Source organism: Fundulus heteroclitus, chromosome 1 (assembly GCF_011125445.2).
Source record: "Fundulus heteroclitus isolate FHET01 chromosome 1, MU-UCD_Fhet_4.1, whole genome shotgun sequence".
Taxonomy (NCBI): domain Eukaryota; kingdom Metazoa; phylum Chordata; class Actinopteri; order Cyprinodontiformes; family Fundulidae; genus Fundulus; species Fundulus heteroclitus.
The window spans coordinates 15,414,616-15,433,871 of NC_046361.1; the positions used below are offsets into that span (position 1 = coordinate 15,414,616).

Genomic DNA, 19,256 nt, shown 5'->3' on the forward strand with positions numbered 1-19,256 from the left:
AAAAACTACACCTCAAGTATTTGCACAACAAATTCACTAAGTGAGCAATTCTTCTCAGATGCATCTTAATCAGAGAAAAATTTGAATCATAAAAATTACAACTGGTCCACCATAGGCCCATTTGGCTCGGTTCACTCGCCTCTAAATATGTGAAAATGAAAAACTGCAGGCTTTGTTTACAAAAGTACAAGGCAGGTTGTGATATGCTGGATGCCAAAGCCCTCAGCAAGCTCTGCAGAAATAAGTATAGTGCTGTGAAAAAGTGTTTGACCCCTTACAGGCTTCTGTTTTGCTTTTTTGTCACACTTGATGATGTTTCAGATCAATCCAATTTTAATATGAGTAAACACAAACACTGGTTTTCAAATAATAATCTCACTTACATGGAAAAAAAAACTATCCAAACCAACCTGACTGACATAAATAGTTGCTCACTAAAACTAATAACTGATTGTGCCATCCACTGAAACATCTGCGGTCAATCATTTTAAAACTGAAGGGGTTTTCACCATCAACAGTCTATTCAAGGTCATGCCAAACCATCTTAAATTGATTTAAGTGGACGTTTTTAGGCTTTGACTAGGCCATTTTTTAGGTCCAGAACCGAAGGCAGAAAATGTTTTTTTCCCAAAATGTCCCAAAAGCTCACCAAGACGGTTTCTGGCAAATGTGATATGGGCTTCTGTGATCTTTTTGGTCATGAGTGATCTTACATTTTTTTCAAACATTTAACTTTTTAAAAAAAAACAAAAAAAAACAGGAAAAACAGAAGAACTCGTTCAGGGGAAAATATTTTTTCACAGCACTGCATATTTCCTTACTAACCGAAGAGCTTAAGCCTTACCTGGCTTTAAGGGAATATAATTAAGCTTTAAAGGTCACTTTTCACCTTCAACCTATTAATAGTCCTGTCCAGTAAAAGGAGCCTTAATGCTTCTTGGATTGGAAGAAACAGTCATATAGCAAAGATCTTTTCATCATTATACAATCGGTACCCATGAAGGCTGTCTTTTAGTTTTGAATTAAAATCATTTTAGAATTAAGTAAACTTGATTAGCAATTATCAGTCTTGCTGCATTACATCCAGAAGAGATTGTTTTAGATTTCCCCATATATACATGTAGTTAGAAAAATTTTTGGAGACTCATAGATACATGTGGTATTTCTTTATACACTTCAAGCAAAAGCTATAATTTTCTCTCACCATTGACATGTTCATTGTTTCTTGTATATATGTTTTTTACTCTGATAGGGCTCTATAAAACAAGCACACAAAAACAGTTGGTCTTACACAGAGGGCATCATAATATATCACTGAGTGAGGACATCACATCTTCAGGTCACCGGGAGTTTAACATTCACATGGCCTCGTTGAGAGTTAAGTGTTGGCTTCAGATGCATCGACCCTAAACAAACACCTCTGCTTGCTGAGTCTGCAGTGGCATTTACTCGCCTGCCTTTTGATGCATTACAGAGTCAGTCAAAGTAATCAATCAAATCCCCATTAATGTCAATTTAACAATGCAGATGGACTCTTAGAAATCTAACATCTAATATGTACAAGTGCCTGTTTTATGTCTGCTCTGCACCTATAAAGCCGCACTATACCAAGCTTCAGCGCAAATAAATTGTCCTGATCAATACCATAAGGTAAGATAATGGGGCAGATCACTGAGTGGAATAAGAATAAACATATGTCAGCCTTCAAGTAAGGTTAGAGAAAAATAAAGCCGTGATTGTGTTAGATTTTATGTCCTCTTCATAAGACTTTTGGACTGAAAAACAGAACTATACCTTAGCAAATATGAGTGAAAGTTTTATTCTTAAAGTTAAAATAAAAAGATTCCTAAAATCGTTTCAATTTTGACTAAATGAGCGATTTTAGCTCAGCTTGAATGTAAACTGAATAGAGTCATGGTAATAAGGCTCAATTGGTTTTCATCTAATCAATAAGACAACTTTATCATGCTCGCCAAGACACGATTGTACCAAACAATAAAGTTTATGATGTCGTAAAAAAACAGATCTGGTTTTATGGTGCGTGCAATTTACAAACTAATATAAATCACTGGGACTTCAAGAAATGTAACCACTTTAGTGCGATTACGTGTGCTACCAAAGCATAACATCTGGAGAAAATAATGCAAATCACACATTTGCAACCTTTAGAAGCTCACGGTTTGATTTCTAAGTTGTAAAGAACTTACACTGCAAGTTCTTTACAACTTAGAAATCACTTCTAATCAACTTTTAAGACAAAAAAAAGTACTGCAAAAACTCTGATTATTGGTGTGTAAAACAATTATGAGTAATATTATCAAGAGGTTTTGTTTGCTGTAAAACAAAAAAAGCTATCATATACTGTATCTTGTGCTCCAGTGAGTGGAAAGGTCCTCGGTTTCCTGAGACTTTAATACATCTGAAAATTAAATCGTCTAAATGAAATGTTTGTAGAGGAGCATTTTTCTTCTTCAGTGTGATGCCAGGGTGGTGATGAAACACACATCTGCTCCTCATTACTCTGCCCATGACTGTCCCCTCATGCGTCAGCCTCACTCTGGCACTGCCCTTGCTATCGTCTGGAAGCTTTATCCAATTTGTCAGTGTTGGCATACACATGGCTCACAATCCCGCCTTCACTTTTCCACCACACACGCCTTGTCCCCACTCTATCCTGCGGCTCTAAGGCGGCCCCGCCTGTGGCCACAGGCATAACGGTACCTGATGGTGGGGCCCACCTGCCACCACTGTGTCATGCTCGCCTCCCCGGTCTGCCTCTCCAACCCAGCAGGCACCAGCTGGCTGGGCAGTATGCACGCTGATATATGGATGATTGGAGACAGGATGATCATTCTTATTAACAATGATCAGACTTGACTAACACACCAAAACGTACACAGGCACAAAATGTGTCTGTGTTGACTTTTGATATGATTATTAGAAGAAAAAAAAGTATGTAACAATAAACTCTAAGAGGAAATTGGTGTTGTGCCTTTTTTCCATCTTAGACCTTAAGCAAGTGTCAGTGACAGTATTCAAACATTTAAACTATTGCAACTGTATTAACCATAACTTTTTATATTTTTTTATTGAGATTTTAAACTGCAGACCAACACAACGTAGAACATAATTGTGAAAGAAAACATGGTTGTTAAAAGCTTTCCACATAACAATCTTAAAAATTTAACATATGAGTCCAGCCCCTTTATTCAAATAAAACCAAGTGCCACCGACTGCCTTCAGAAGTTTGATAATTTGTAAATGAACTCCTCATGTGTGTTATTTAATCTCTGTATAAATACAGCTGTTCTGCGAAGGTGTCAGGTTCCTCATAGAACACCAGAGAAACAGCCTCATGAAGACCAAGAAATATACCAGCGACTGCGATGAAGTTTAAAACCAAGATTAGGTTATAAAACAATTTGCCACGATCTTCGAATTTCATATGGTGCTGTTTAAGCCATCATCTGAAAATGGTTAAATTATGGCACGGCTGCAAACCTACCAAGGAATAGATGTCCACCGAAATTGACAGGATGAGAAAGGAGAACGTTTATCAGAGAAATAGCAAAGGAACCCAAGAGATAACTCTGGAGGAGCTGCAGAGATGCACCACTTGGGTGAAAAAACAAGGGTTGACAGGACAACTATTAGTCATGTGCTCCAACCTGGCGTTTACTAAAGACTTGCAAGATGAAAGCTATCGTGGCAAGTGTGTCCCAATTCATGTGGCGCCAACACGATGAATACGGTGCTCTGTTCAAGATTTGACCAAAGTTACAATTTTTGGCTTCCACACCAACCTTTATTTTTGGAATAGATCTTCAAATCATCTTAAACGAACCATTGTGACCACAAACCATGTTAATGGCAGCATTTTTGCTGAGGGATTGCTTTCAGAATTAATGGGTAGATAGATGAAGCGAAATACAGGGTAAACATTGAAGAAAAGACATTAGAGGCTGCAAAAGACTTGAGAATAGAGTGAAGGTTCACCTTCTAGCTGGACAATAACCATAAACATACAGCCAGAGTCACAGCGGCATGGTAAAGATCAAAGTATGATTGTTTAAAAATGTATTGTTAGAAAGGTCCAAGACAAGTCCAGAGTTGAATTTGATTGAGAATCCATATCAACGATGGAAATTTGATTTTCAGAGCAGGTCATCTGTTAGGGGTTAGACAGAACGGACCCACACGCAACCACTCTGAAAAAAGGTTTGTTTTAATTAGGGCAGGAAAAGGATTAAACACAACGGGGAATGCGGTAACCCGGAATAGGGAGCGCTGGGACGGGGACGCGGAGCGGGAGGATTAACCCAGGTGACCAGGGAGCGACCAACAAAAGAGACCCAGAGGAGGAAGGCACCGACCGGCGAACACCCAGCCGCAGAGTTGAGGATGAGTCGCAGTGGCAGCGTCCGGGAGGGGAGGATCGGTCGCGGACTCAGCTGGCTGAAGATCAGCGAGGTGAGCAACTCAGGACTAATGCAGCCTTAGTGGAAATCCCTCCTACGAGATCACTCACCGCACCCCCGCCATAACATTAGTCACCTCAGGAAACCACCGTGAAACTACCTCGTTCCACCTAATCACCTCTCCAAACGCTCCCTTGGTCCTGGGACTCCCGTGGTTGATTAAACACAATCCTAATATCGACTGGAGTAGCGGCGTGGTCCGTAACTGGAGCACCGCTTGTCACGCGTCTTGTTTACTCTCCGCTCGCTCCCCGGGTATCTCAGTTCCCCCTGCACCGCCCCCTGTGGACCTTACCGGTGTACCGCAGGAGTATCATGACTTATCACAGGTCTTTAGCAAGGACCTGGCACTTTCTTTGCCGCCCCACCGTCCATATGACTGCGCGATCGATATCCTCCCGGGTGCGTCTTACCCCCCGGGAAGGTTGTATAATCTGTCTCGCCCCGAACGAGAATCGATGGAACAGTACATTCATGATTCCCTAGCCGCCGGTATAATCCGTCCCTCCTCTTCCCCTCTCGCTGCTGGGTTTTTCTTTGTGCCTAAAAAGGATAAATCCCTCCGCCCGTGCATAGATTATTGTGGTTTAAACGCCATTACGATAAAAAACAAATATCCACTCCCTCTCCTTGATTCTGTTTTTGACGCCCTTGCGAAATCCACTATTTTCACCAAATTAGACCTGCGGAACGCTTACCATCTTGTGCGTATCCGTCACGGTGATGAGTGGAAAACAGCATTCAATACACCGCTGGGCCATTATGAATACTTGGTCATGCCCTTTGGACTGACCAACGCGCCAGCGGTGTTCCAGTGTTTAGTTAATGATGTCCTTCGCGATTTTCTACACCGCTTTGTTTTTGTTTACCTGGATGACATCCTTATTTTTTCCGAGAATGCTGCCCAGCACCGTGAACATGTTCGTCTCGTCCTCCAACGTCATCTTGAAAATCGTCTGTATGTGAAAGCAGAGAAATGCAACTTTCACGCCACGACTCTGCCATTCCTCGGGTTTGTTATCGAGAAGGGCCATCTCCGAGCAGACCCGGAGAAGATCCGCGCAGTCGCGGAATGGCCCGCTCCCACCTCGGTTAAACAACTTCAGAGATTCCTTGGGTTCTCCAATTTCTATAGGCGGTTCATACGCAACTATAGCACGGTGGCGGCCCCTCTCACCCGTTTAACCTCCGCGTCAGTTCCGTTTGTTTGGTCTCCCGAAGCAGCCACCGCATTCGAGACCCTGAAGAAAATGTTTACCTCCGCACCCGTGCTCGTTACACCCGACCCCTCTCTCCAATTTATAGTCGAGGTTGACGCCTCGGACTGCGGGGTCGGAGCTACTCTATCCCAACGCTCCCCAGTAGATAACAAGACGCATCCCTGCGTGTATTTCTCTCGCCGCCTCTCCCCTGCTGAAAGAAATTATAGCATAGGAGACCGGGAGCTGCTGGCGGTTAAGCTGGCTTTGGAGGAGTGGAGGCACTGGCTGGAGGGCGCTGAGCAACCCTTTGTTATTTGGACCGACCATAAAAATCTATCCTACATCCAAACAGCCAAAAGACTTAATCCCCGCCAAGCTCGCTGGGCCCTGTTCTTTTCTAGATTTAATTTTTCCCTCACCTATCGTCCAGGTTCGAAGAATATAAAACCTGATGCCCTGTCCCGCATCCACTCCCCAGACCTCCCCTTGGACTCCACGGATCCCATCCTACCCCCCACTTGTCTCATCGCCTCGGTCGTCTGGGAGGTGGAATCCCTGGTGCGCCGTGCTCAGTCCACTGAACCGGATCCCGGCAACGGCCCCCCTAACCGCCTGTATGTCCCCTCCGGTGCCCGTTCCCGAGTCTTGCAGTGGGCTCATGCCAGCAAATTTGCCTGTCATCCTGGTATGGCACGAACGCTGTTCCTGCTGCGACAACGTTTTTGGTGGCCGTCAATGGAGAAGGAGTGTCGCAGCTTCGTGGCAGCCTGCCAGACCTGTGCAAGAGCAAAATCCTCCCACCAACCACCCGCTGATAGCCGCATACCAGGCCAGCGCGTCGCCGCGGAGCAATCCGGCGACGTAACACACCTTGGCCTCGTCGGTTTGAAACGTGACAGGCTGCCTCTTAAACACCAGCTCGCACTGGACTAGAAAACCTTCGACCGTCCCCATATCCCCAGCGAATTTATCTGGCATTGCTACGGGCGTTTCGGTGAAGGCTGTGGGAGGAACCACGGGTGGAGTTGCGGGGAGTTGGGGACTTGGAGCGGGCGCGCGGAGGCGGGACACCTCGACGGCCAGATCGCGCAGGGAATCAGTCATGGACTGGATGAGATCTGCCTGCTGTTGGAGGCGCACGCCCTGAGACGCGACAGCGCAGGCGATCTCATGCGCGGAGGGGGGAGTTGTGGGTGGGGGGTCAGAGTGTGCTGGATCCATAGTGACCGGATCGTTCTGTTAGGGGTTAGACAGAACGGACCCACACGCAACCACTCTGAAAAAAGGCTTGTTTTAATTAGGGCAGGAAAAGGATTAAACACAACGGGGAATGCGGTAACCCGGAATAGGGAGCGCTGGGACGGGGACGCGGAGCGGGAGGATTAACCCAGGTGACCAGGGAGCGACCGACAAAAGAGACCCAGAGGAGGAAGGCACCGACCGGCGAACACCCAGCCGCGGAGTTGAGGATGAGTCGCAGTGGCAGCGTCCGGGAGGGGAGGATCGGTCGCGGACTCAGCTGGCTGAAGATCAGCGAGGTGAGCAACTCAGGACTAATGCAGCAGACGATCCGGTGAGGAGTGTTGAGAAAGGCCGGGTTTTTATCTTGAGCTTGATGAAGATGAAGACCAGGTGTGCAGGTGGCAGAGGGTGGTGGTAGGAGGAGCGATGGTTCCAGAACGCAGAGAGACAGAGCCGTAGGGAGGGAAGAGACACGAGGGGGAACACAAGACCAAAACAAACAACAGAAAATATTAGAACGAACTGAAGGAATGCAGAACACTCACCCCTGCTGAGCTGCCACCGTAACAGTCATCCACTCTAATGAAGTTTAAGCTATTTCACTAAAGCAAATGGACAAAAATGTCTGCCTCTACTGCAGAGCGGGTTGACACATAGCAGATGCGAAGCTGTTGTTGCAGCAGATTATGGACCTTGGAAATATTTAAAACTGGGGGGCTGGATCAAAATGCAAGCTGTGCTTTCCAGTTTTTTATTTGTAAATCTTGAAATGCCTTTGTTGTTTTCTATTTAATTCACTGTTATGTATTTTCGCTTTTTTTTTTTTTGGACCAAGGAGCTAGGGAGTTCATTCTGTAACCGGCGGGTTGCTGGTTCAAATCTCTGCTCAAACTGTCTCAGTTGCCAGGTCCTTGGGCGGGACACTTCACCTGCTTTCCCTGCTGTCAGTGGTCAGAGGGCCCGGTGGCAGCCTTGCTTCTTTCAGTCTGCCCCAGGGCAGCTGTGGCTACAATGTAGCTCACCACCGTCAGCGTGTCAATGAATGAATGGATGACTGAATGTAGTGTAAAGTGCTTTGGGGTCCTCTGACTCGTTAAAGTGCTATACAAGTACAGGCCATTTACCATTCACTGTTTTTTTATGTGATGGTCTATCACTTAAAAAAACATTTAAGCTTGTTTTATAAAGGATAGAGTTGTAAAGAAAGTTAAAGGAAAATTATTACTTTTACCAGAATAAAAATATCCAAGCCCTAACCAGGGTTTCCTCCACTGTGTTGTAAGCCTGGCGGGCAGCCAGGCTTTATGTGCAACCCTCTTTATAGAAAAGCTGAACGTTGTTCAGAGTAACTTCAAATGTTGTACCCATAGGGCAAACCATTTAAAGGTCACAACTTCCTGACACAACCTTACTTCTAAAACAAAAATCTGATCTATATCTTAAAGAAAATTCTCACATTTTGAAGAAAGTGTGTTTCCACATTGGCATGTGAGCAATGTTTAGATTACCTTAATAATAAGCTTTTGTAAAAACATCATATATATAAGATATATTTGGTGGAATGTTGTAAGCACTCAGAAAGAGTGTATCAAATACAAAGCTGGAAGTAAATGGGATTGCTTACTATCCAGATAACTACCTCAGTCATGCATATTTGCACCCTCACTCCCACTTGTCCTTGTCTGTAAACATTAGACTTCATTGCTTTGGACCAGCAACACAGAATTCAGAGCCCTTTTTTCCCGAGCAATGTGGCTCATAGCAATACCTTACCAACACTTGAAAACAAATGCACATCTCCCTTGTAAGGTCCGTCTTAGCTGGTGGAGGCAGTTTGACACATGAGTAGAGGCTTTACAGAATCACTGATCCGGGATCCCACTCTATTTGTCAGCTTCTAATCGGCTGCAGTGGGATGTGCGCTAGAAGATATCTGACCCAAGACTGGCCCATATGTCTGAAAATGCTCATGGGAAGGACAATGACTGAGCAGGGAGGGCAAGTAATTCTCATCTGACCTACCTAGACCCAAACTAATCTCATCCTATTGTGTTGTATTTTCTCTTTGAAATGCACAGAGTTAAAAGCAGGCTGTGTAAGTAGGCTTTAAAATAATTCTGTAACAAAATCTTTGTTTACAGCCACATCCAAAGACGTTTATTTCTATAGCACAATGGTATGTGCAGCTTTTAGTTATTATCAAAATATTCCAAAACATGTTTAAAGTTGATGCTGAATTCCAGTTACTCTACATCAATTATTCCCACATGATACCATTCAGTAACATCAGGGACTCCTCACGTCCTCTTTATTAAGTTTTCAAATGGCTGCCATCAGAAAAATGGAATTGCAACATTAAAAGTAGAATCACCAGATTTTTGCATAGTCTTCTGTCTCACACTACAATGCACCAGTCAAACTATTGTCTATCTGTCTTGTGTTTAACCGGATTTAGAAGACATGATGCCATGGGAAAATAAGCACAGCCTTATGGCCTGAACATACCTCTCTGGTTCTGTGAGCATTAGCTGCTCGTACTTAGATTCATACCATTTTTGGCTTTATTGAACCTGAGAGTTCCACTCAGAGGTTGCGATAATGCAACGGTTTATACATTGTTTACTTAGAAAAGAAGAATAACAACAACCAAATATAAGGATGGGGAAAGAAGTGGAATAGATAGAAAAGAGGATTCAATGATACGTATAAATTGGCCTTTACTGTGCATTTGACACTCTGGCACACACAATTTGATCACCAAATAAACCAGGTTACCATGGAATTGTTGGACATGTTAAAGCAATGCCTTAGCTCTTACATATCATTCACTTGGTATCAGAGGAGCACAGTGCTAGACCATCAACCTCATTTGGAATATTGCATAAATAACCCAAAATTAAATGACTTAATGTCTAGCTATGCTGTCTGCACCATTTAAGCTGGATGCTTGAAACTGGAACTGAAACTGAAACTTGCGTTACTTGTAATTAACTGGCTGACAGTTTGGGAGCGCTTTTAAAGTAAATGGTAAATGGCTTGTACTTGTATAGAGCTTTAACTTGTCTGACAACCCCAAAACACTTTACACTACAGTCAGTCATTAACTCGTTAACACACACATTCACACCCTGACGGTGGTGAGCAATGTTAGTAGCCACAGCTGCCCCTAGGGCAGACTGACAGAGGTGAGGCTGCCATACATTGGCGCCACCGGGCCCTCTGACCCTCGCCAGCAGGCGATTTGGATGAAGTTTCTTGCCCAAGTGTCTTAACCGGCAAGTGCAGGAAGCACTCCGTAACTCCCGTGCCACTGTCGCCCGACAGATGGTGTGTAGATTGTTAAATATGAAGAAAAGTACAGAGCACCGTGAATTCTACACCCTTGATCCCAATATGCGTTCACTATTTAGAACAAGAAGGGCATCAAAAGCAACACAAATACATCTGAGATGTGATAGGCCCTCACTTCAGGCCAGACAGGGCAAGATTGGAAACTGTGAGACAGCCCCTTTGAAATGCTGAACTCCTGTTAAGATTAAGCATTTTATATCAGTGTACTTTTTTGTTTTTTATGTAATATCTGTATTTGTGTTAAAACTACCTGAAACAGTTCAAAATCCAACAAAAACACTATCTAATGTTGTTTTCTGTTGGCATACGATGAAATGACAATCCACTGATTTGATTAGACTACCCCATGTCTACACAGACATGCAGCATTGCAATACACATAGACACTGATAAAAAACAAAACACAAGACAGTAATTATTGCCTGTAAAACTCATCTTGCACCTTTGATCTGACCATTGCTGCTGAAATCCAACAGTATAATAAATACCTGCAGATCAAATTTTATGCCAAAAGCATTTCCCCAACACCCATCCGCCCACCTGGCTGTCACATTGCATCATTCAAAAGCCATTGTGGGGGCTTTATTTTTAAAAGGGCTCACAGTTTCCTCATTTCCTGTTGCTATATTGTGAGCTGTATTCCAAGACTACAGCATAGACCTTTCGGTGGAGAGTGAGGTCTCTTACATTTTAATTGCCTTACAGCCTAAAATACATCCAACTCCTTGTAGTGTCCATTTAATTTCCATTGAGATCCCGGGATTTGTGGCGACAACTGAGTATTATATGATTCCCACAAATTTTTTATGGAAGAACACATCTATGTAAACATGTTTAATCTGGGCCCTGTGGTGTACACATAAACCAAATACTGTTCAGAAACAACAACAAAAAACTGCACTGGAAACACAATGACTCCTACGACCTACTCTCACCCACAAATGCAAATTTCTGTCAAATTAATCAATAGGTTTTCAGCCATTTTAGAATTCTTAGTACAACATCTACTAGATGTAAGGATACTCTTGCAATCATGAGAAAAAGTCACCTTTCTTTTACACTTTCCCTCTCCTTACCCTCTGCCTCCATGGTTTTGTAAAACATAGCTCAGCGTTTGCACTTCGTGGCATTTGAATACAGGCAATGTCACCTACAACCGAGGACACATGCTCCAGCCATCTGCCAGTGTGTGCTTGTGTTAGCATTACTTTACAGGAAAAGTGGACTAAAGGACGTAGGGCAGCATAAATTCACATTACCTGAGAACCACTTAAACTCATGACGCGAGTCGGCCAACTCAAAACCTCAAGTTTACAGTTGAAACCAGATACTTAAGTACGGAGGGTGATAATTAAACAGACTAAATGTTAAATGTTTTAGGTCAGTCACAATTACCAAAATATTTTTCTATTTGCTGAATGCCAAAGTATTGGGATAGATCTTTTTTTTTTTTTAGAATATTTGACTTTTGTGGAATTCCAAAACTCATATAGATTCCCTTAATAATTACCTTTAACTTGTTGAACTTGGATCAAATGATCACTTTCTCACACACACACACACACACACCTTTTCAGTTCTGCCCATATATTTTCTATTGACGTGAGATCAGGGTTTTGTGTTGACCACTTCATTGCCCCCATGCTTTTAACTTCCCGGATTTTGCCTTGAGATGTTGCTTTAATATTTCAACACAACTGTCTTTTCTCCTAATACTGTCTATAGTGTGAAGTGCCCCAGTCCTTCTGATTAAAAAAATACCACTATAATATGATGCTGCTACTGCCGCACTTCACACACACACACACACACTCACACATTACTTGAAGACAGTAATCTCAGTGTACGTAATCGTCCGACATAAGCAAATGGTCTCCAATTATTCTGGCCTTTACCAAATACAAATAATTTGGGTAATCCTAACTGATGACTACATAACAAACGACCTTTGAACATACTGTTGTTGACTGGCATCATGAGTTACTGACACTAATTACAACCTCCAGCAGCATGTTGGGGGACTTAGCTACAGTAATCCTTCTAACATGTGTCATTCCCCTTGAAATGCAACTTCAATTGGGAGGCGGATCATTATGTTGGTAGGATTCATTCCAAATGTCACAGCACTTGATTCTAGAAGATGACCAACATTACTTTTGCCAAAAGCGATTGCGGCAAACCCAGTTTTGTCACACTTTTGAGTATTGCTTTGATGAGTAACCATCTGTTGGGTGGCTCTGTAAAATAAATGACTATAAAATGTGCCATAAACATAAAACCTGAGGAGGACTATAATTTTTTTCCTCACACAAGTCATTAAGTTTCTCATCTCCATACAGCAGATAGATAGGGAGTCATTTTCAGTGACAAAAAAACATTAATGGGATTTGATGCCACTTTCACGGTTTTGGGGTAATTCACCACAGGCTGTTACGACTGTTATAGTTTCCACTTTCTTGTTTCTTTGTTTTTCAGTCACATAGTGGGTTTTCTCCTCCTAATGCCTTTACAAAGGAAAGCGGAAAAGAATAAGCTGGAAAAAAAAGAAGCACCAAAGGACACAAAGATATTGCCAAACTAAGCATACACCCTGGGCAGAGGAGAGAAGTGACAAGGGTAGATAACATTTGTCAAGAAAAAAAAAAAACTCTAAGCTGTGCTAGGAAAATCTACTACAATTGAATGAACCTACTCTCTGTAGACTCTGACAGGATTCCAACTTGACCATAAAGGAAAACGCTTCTGCCTAAGGGCTTGATGCAGTCGAGCCAGTCATCAAGACTTCAGTGTTTGAGCATCCAACTGTAAAGTGTGAGAAAGCCCAAGTGCTGCATAACTTGGTTAAGTAGATTTTTTCGTGTTTTCATTACATTGTTCCAAATAAGTGCAGTTTTTTATTTCATCGACCCTTGTTTTCCTAACCTATTGATCCGTGCATAATAGTAAACTGTCCATGTAAACCCTCCGAGTATAGCGTTTGCTCTTATTTTCCTCCTCAGTAGCATGGACGAGTATCATTGCTGCCACTCAAGATGTGTGTTTCAATTATTAGGAAAAATGAGTGAGAGAGAGAGAGAGAGAGAGAGAGAGAGAGAGAAACTTGAAATTACCTTTGGTATTTTTATTTATTTTATTTATTAGATTTTAGCAAGATTAACATGATTTGCAAGGTTACCAGTGTATTCCATGTAGCGTTTTTGAACTCTTGCACAAGTTGTACGACTCCCGTATAGATTGTCTACATTTCCTAAAACACTATGTAACATGACAGAAGTTGAAAATAAACATAAAAACACAACTAAGCAACTTTGCTTAGTGTTCCTTTCATTTGATGACGACTGAACGCCTGTTAATCATGGAGGAACAGTTGACATGCAGAAAACAAAATGTTCTTTCTGGACTCTTTTTCAGTAGATTTTCCACTATCTAAAGACCTTACTGAGTCTTCCTTCAGGAACAACTTCCGCAGTGAAGAGTGTAGATGTCGGCGTGACCTGTTAGAGCTTTGATATGGTGTGATCACCAATCAGAGTTTTGGTTTCCTATCAGTAAGTCACCATGCAGGGGTCGTTCAAGGGTCATCCAATTCTTAACAATGTTGCTGAAACAAATGAATATCTAAAAAAAAAAAAAAAAGGGAATCATGTTTTGTTAACAGTTACACTTTGGATTCGCTATAAAAGGTTTCCATCATTTGCTAGTCTTTGAATAAAAACAAAAGGAGTTTTGCAGCCACTTGGGAAATTAAACCCTTAAAATGTCCAAGCATCAAGCTGTGGAACTAGTTAGCATGTTTACAACTGCAATATATTCAGAATTGCATGTCATAGAACAAATTTAGATCATAAGTAAGTTTTTCTTTTGCTTGCTGCTTGTTTGTTTTTTGATCCACCTGGAAAGAACTAAATCATCCAAAATGACTTTCTTTATTTTGGTAATAATGTTGACCCTGACGCGCACTTTTCTGAGAAAATCTGCACTCATACATAAATCTGTCATTTAATGTCATTTCACGAGAAAGCCACATTACTTAAGCAGTTATCCTATACACCAGGGGAACCGGCAAAAAATCCTGATAATTCATGGATTGTTGTTTCACAGCAAGAATACTTAAAAAAGATGGAAAACGTATCCACCACAAAATGACTTAGTTTTCACAAGAGCAGGCTGCAATTCTGTGTTTCTCTCCCGCTGGGAAAGGCCAATGGCTTTCGTCACACACTCAGAGGAGAACAACTTTAGTCTTGTTCTTATTGACGGGAGGCCTTCATAAAACTGCTTTTTTTTAGATAGATGCTGCAGGTGGGACCAGGCTGGAACAGGAGATGACACATCCATTAACTTTAACGTTTCAGAGTGTTTTCACTCCATCAGCTTGCCTGAAAAATAGTGATGGCAGGTTTAGTAGAAATCTTGTTTATGTAAACACTAACTCTAAATACATAGTTTGGGGTTGGTTGATAGCTAAATTTGCAAAATGACCTACCAAAGTTGTTTATGCACAACGCAAAGTTTTGCAAATAGCAAACAAAGGACAACAGTAAAAAACGTCTCACAGTGACTGTGAAGCACAGAGGCAAACCATATTAATATTGATTAGTTTAATATTTGGACATGTTTTGCAGTCACACAACCTAAATAAATTGAAGTCATTAAGCCAGCACTGAATCCCGATCAACCTCCTCTGTGTACAAAAGCATTCTAATGCTGTCTACGAAAAAAATATATATAATGTGACTCTTATCTGTGTGAAAACTAAAGAATGGTCTAAATGAATACGTGAAATGAAATAACTGTCCCATGCAAAGCAGCAAGTACAGCAAAACCATTAAGAAGGGGGAAAAAATTAGGTGCTGCATGAACCAAAGTACAAACCTCAACTTGACTGAAATGTTGTGGGTGGGTCTCAACAGAGCTGTGCATAAATACATGCTCCACCAAACTTAGCATATCAACAAAGACTGGCCCATATTACCTCCCAAGAAATGTGTATGACTGACAGGGTCATTCAAAAGACAACTGTTCAAACTAAAATATCTCTGCAATGTACTGAATCCAGTTAAGATCTAATTAGTTTTCAAGTGCTTCTTTTGTATTTTGGTTAGATCTAAAGGTCATCTTATTTTGGAATCAGAAAAAATAATAAATACTGATAGTATGAAACAAGAATAAATCATAATCTGCCTTTCATTTGTTTTTCAAGCAGCTAATAAAAAAAACAGCTCAAAGATGCTATATCACCATATTTCTTGTAAAAAATGGAAGTGAAAACCATAAATGCATTATGACACGTGATTTGGATTCACAGTGTCTGGTGTACTCAAGATGTACATAGGATAAAGACTGTTTTCTTGATAAGAAAGGCTGATAATACCATGTTACATGGATATGTTGCCACTTCCTAGCAACAGAAAGGTCTGGAGGGAACCATTTCTCTAGAAATAAAATTAATTCATTTCAACTTAGAATATTGGATCTAAGGATGGTTTTCTGATAGCTCAAGCACAAAATGAACAGCAGACCACCACAGGAATTACAGCTGCTTGTGAACAAAAATGTTTATCAGGTAAGAAAAGGTTGTTTTTTTTAGTACAGAGGTTATTACTTTTATTCATGCGCTCATGTCAGTCTGAAACATCTGCTGATGTTTACAGATGCCGTTAAGGCACTAACCCATCTCTCCTAATGGTACTCCTGTGTGTTCAACCATCACAAGTAGTTTTCAGTTACAACTGTGTTTTTCCTCCTCCATGTCATAGCCAGATGAATCAGAGAGCGTTTGACTCAACTGCAGCTCAATTGTTCATTAGTATTTTAGTGTCCCTCCCATTCGCTATATGTGTTACATTAGCTTGAAGTGATTGTTTCGCACCCTGAACTGCAGTCAAAGATGAACATAAAGGGTTTGAATGGCTTGATCATGGTGTCCTCAGAGAAATATTACTGTCGTAAGGGTAAACCCTCACACGTAAAACAAAGGTCGATTATGTGGAGACATGTGAGACCGTAGCAAACACTCAGTGGCGCGTCAATGCATAGTGTAGGCAATTCTGGTACCATGTTTTTATTGGGAGGAGTGTGCTGAAGCGTGGCTACGCACACCAGAGCAACAAAGATGGTCAGAAACAGAGCGTACTTCAAGAATTTCATGTTTCAAATTACAGCTTTCGTCACAAACTGACATTTGCCGCTGCAGTGAATTACTCACTGGGCGGGCACTTTTTAAATCCTCTCAAGGGGGCTCCGGTTTGTTAGGTGTCCAAGCTACTGCTCTCAAAACATTTCTCCTGACTTCCTCCGTCATAATAGATGAAATACAAAATACAAACGAGACTTTGACATCACTACCTTTTTCTTGGATGGACACTGTGTTATCCATTGATACCAACATTTCTACGTCTTGACAAAGGAGAATACAACTATTGTGAGCTACAAGCCTTTTACCCGGTTTATATAGAAAAATTGTAAAAGGTTATGATGCATGTATTTTAAATTGACATGAGGGTTATATTTTGGTAAATACTTTGTAGTGGTAAAAAAAACACTGTATATTTTACCATGTCTCGAGTGAGTTCTCACATTTTAACATGAAAATTCTCTCCAGACCACCAAAAACAGATTCATGAGTAAGTCCTTTTTCTGCACTGAGATGAATGTAACATGCAAATGCAAACCTCACAGGCACTAGGAATGCAATTAAGGTCAGCTGGCTTGCTAGAAGGGTTAGTGCTGCATGTAGGGAAGGGGACAGAGAACGCCCCCAACGTACCTTCTCTTGGGATTTTCACTTTTACCGGTTGTGCAATGAACCATCGACCCTAACCACAGACCTCCCTTTTCAACACAGCCACTTGTGATAAATTACCTTATCCCCCTATCCCCAGTTGTTTATGCTATACATCCAAAGCCTGTAAGGAACTGCAAGAAGGGAATGGGGGTTGAGAACAGATTGCAAGAAGTGGGTGTGAAACAGGAAAAAAATAAAAGGGTTATTGACTGGGCCACAAGAAGATATACAAGACACAGAGGTCAGACAAAGGCAGGAGCCAGCAAAAATGGCTGAGATATAGACTCTTTGCGTTAGAAATGTGAACATTCAGAAAAATTCTCAAAGATGCCTGCGATTTCACCGCATAATATTCTCATCTCAGGCATTATTTCAGTAAAACCAGCAAGCAGAAACAATGGATGGGGACATCAGTGATCAAAACCCTCCCAGAGGAATGCTCATCATCCCTTTCATTGGCACACACACACACACACACACACACAAACACACACACACACACACACACACACACTGCTATGGAAACAGCAGGACTGTGAAACGTGCATCAGTGTCGAAGGGATAATACACGGCACACCATACACACAGGAAGAGACAAAGGCACTGAAAACAGCTCTGACACAACTCAAAACTGCCCACCAATCCGCCGTTTAAGACAGCAAGTGATCCCATTCCTCCTGATTTAAAAAAGAAAGAGCAAACCAAGGGTCATCAGAGATCTAAGGGACTTCCTGTCAGTAAGAAGGGAAAGTTAACCAACTGTTTTTGCATGTAGGGAAGGAAATACCGCAGGTCTGCTGGGGAGCGTGATCTCGGAAGTGTCAGAGGGAGAGGTTGTTTCACAGCAGCGGGCTGCCAAGGCGGACGGACCATATCCGATCCCTCAGCTCAACTGTACCAGCTGACTGCCATGGAAACAGCAGGAGTTTCTGCGTACGTGTGTGTGTGCGGTAGAAGTTTAAAAGGGAGCTGTAAAACCCATTTACCCACATGCTGCCGAGGCGAAAACATGATTGTGCATCAATAAAGAAACTTACGTTAACATCTGTTAAACGTATAGATGTCATAGTAAGTGGATTTAAAAAAAAAGGGACAAAGCAGCTGCAGCGTGCACACATATTAAGAGGGCAGACTGGGCAGCCATTCAAACGGCTCGGTAACAGTAACCCACAGCAACCCGAAATCCAGCCCTCTCTCCTTCTCTTCTTGAAAGACACTGATCCTCTGTCCAGCTAGGGGAGAAGTAGCACACGGAGTGAAAAGACGCTGTAACTTTACCCACTCTGCCTCTACACAAGTGCACCCTCCACCCCTTCCACCTCAAAAGTTCAAGAGGTTAATTATCCAACATGAGAGTGGATTTTTTTGGGAGAGCAGAGAGTGGACACAAGTCAACAGAAACCGCTCTCCCGTTCTCGCTCAGTTCCTCCAACCCTCCGGGTCTGAAACAAGCACTTTCCTCATGAGGGGAGACACTTTTGCAGGCTGTATCTGGAGGGCACTCAGTCGCTTCAACATTCTTGCCGCCTCTCAGCACACAACCCGGGCGGGCTGCACACTCGGAGCGGCTCGCTTACCGTTGTGGTTGTGCTGCACTGTCTCCGGCATGCTGGCTGAGGAGTCCGTCGCTCCCAGCTCGGCCAGTCTGCGGCTGGTGGCGCTCAGCTCTGACCGCAGGTTGGTCACCTCCTGGCTGGCCGACTGAATGGCCCCATCGATGCGCTGTGCCAGCTGCTTGTTGTCATCCATCATTTTCAGGATTTTTGCCTGGAGGACAGAGGGGAATCCAAACACGGTGTCATGCTGACAAGTTGACCATTTCCTGACAAGGAATACAATCCTTCTCTTTCAGTACTCTCACTCTGTTGTTTATGGAAATGCAAACTTAAATCCTCAGAGCTGTGTGTCCTTTCCAGTTAAAGAGACGCATCTGGCTCAGGGAAAAAATGTGTTTGCAGAGGGGAGTATACGTTTCAGCAGAGACGGTGTGTGTGTCAGTGTGAAAGCATGCCTGTGTGTGCGTTTCTGAGAGCTCCGTAACAGCATGTGTGCCTGTGTGTGTGTGTGTGTGTGTGTGTGTCAGGGAGCCAGCACTGCCCCGGTGAAATGTGCACCCTGCAGCTGACTGTTGAAAGGACACAGAGCGTTGAGAGATGACAAGAACGTTTTTAAATGGACTGTACCATTCGCAGTGAA

At 42.5% G+C, this 19,256-nt stretch overlaps 1 protein-coding gene across 2 annotated transcripts in view; it reads right to left on the bottom strand.

The window, feature by feature from the left end:
- The window catches only part of kazna (kazrin, periplakin interacting protein a), a 174,465-nt gene extending 155,299 nt beyond the window's left edge, over positions 1 to 19,166 (bottom strand). Inside the window, exons 1-2 of one of the 2 annotated variants that reach the window (XM_036136159.1) lie at positions 18,922 to 19,166; positions 18,638 to 18,827 (exon numbers count right to left, since the gene is read on the bottom strand). In XM_036136159.1, the coding sequence (XP_035992052.1) occupies positions 18,638 to 18,812 (175 nt within the window). In that variant the 5' untranslated portion in view covers positions 18,813 to 18,827; positions 18,922 to 19,166. Of the gene's footprint in view, positions 1 to 18,637 lie in introns of both variants that reach the window. The other variant, XM_036136158.1, reaches the window with a different exon arrangement.
- Between the last annotated feature and the right edge of the window lie 90 nt (positions 19,167 to 19,256).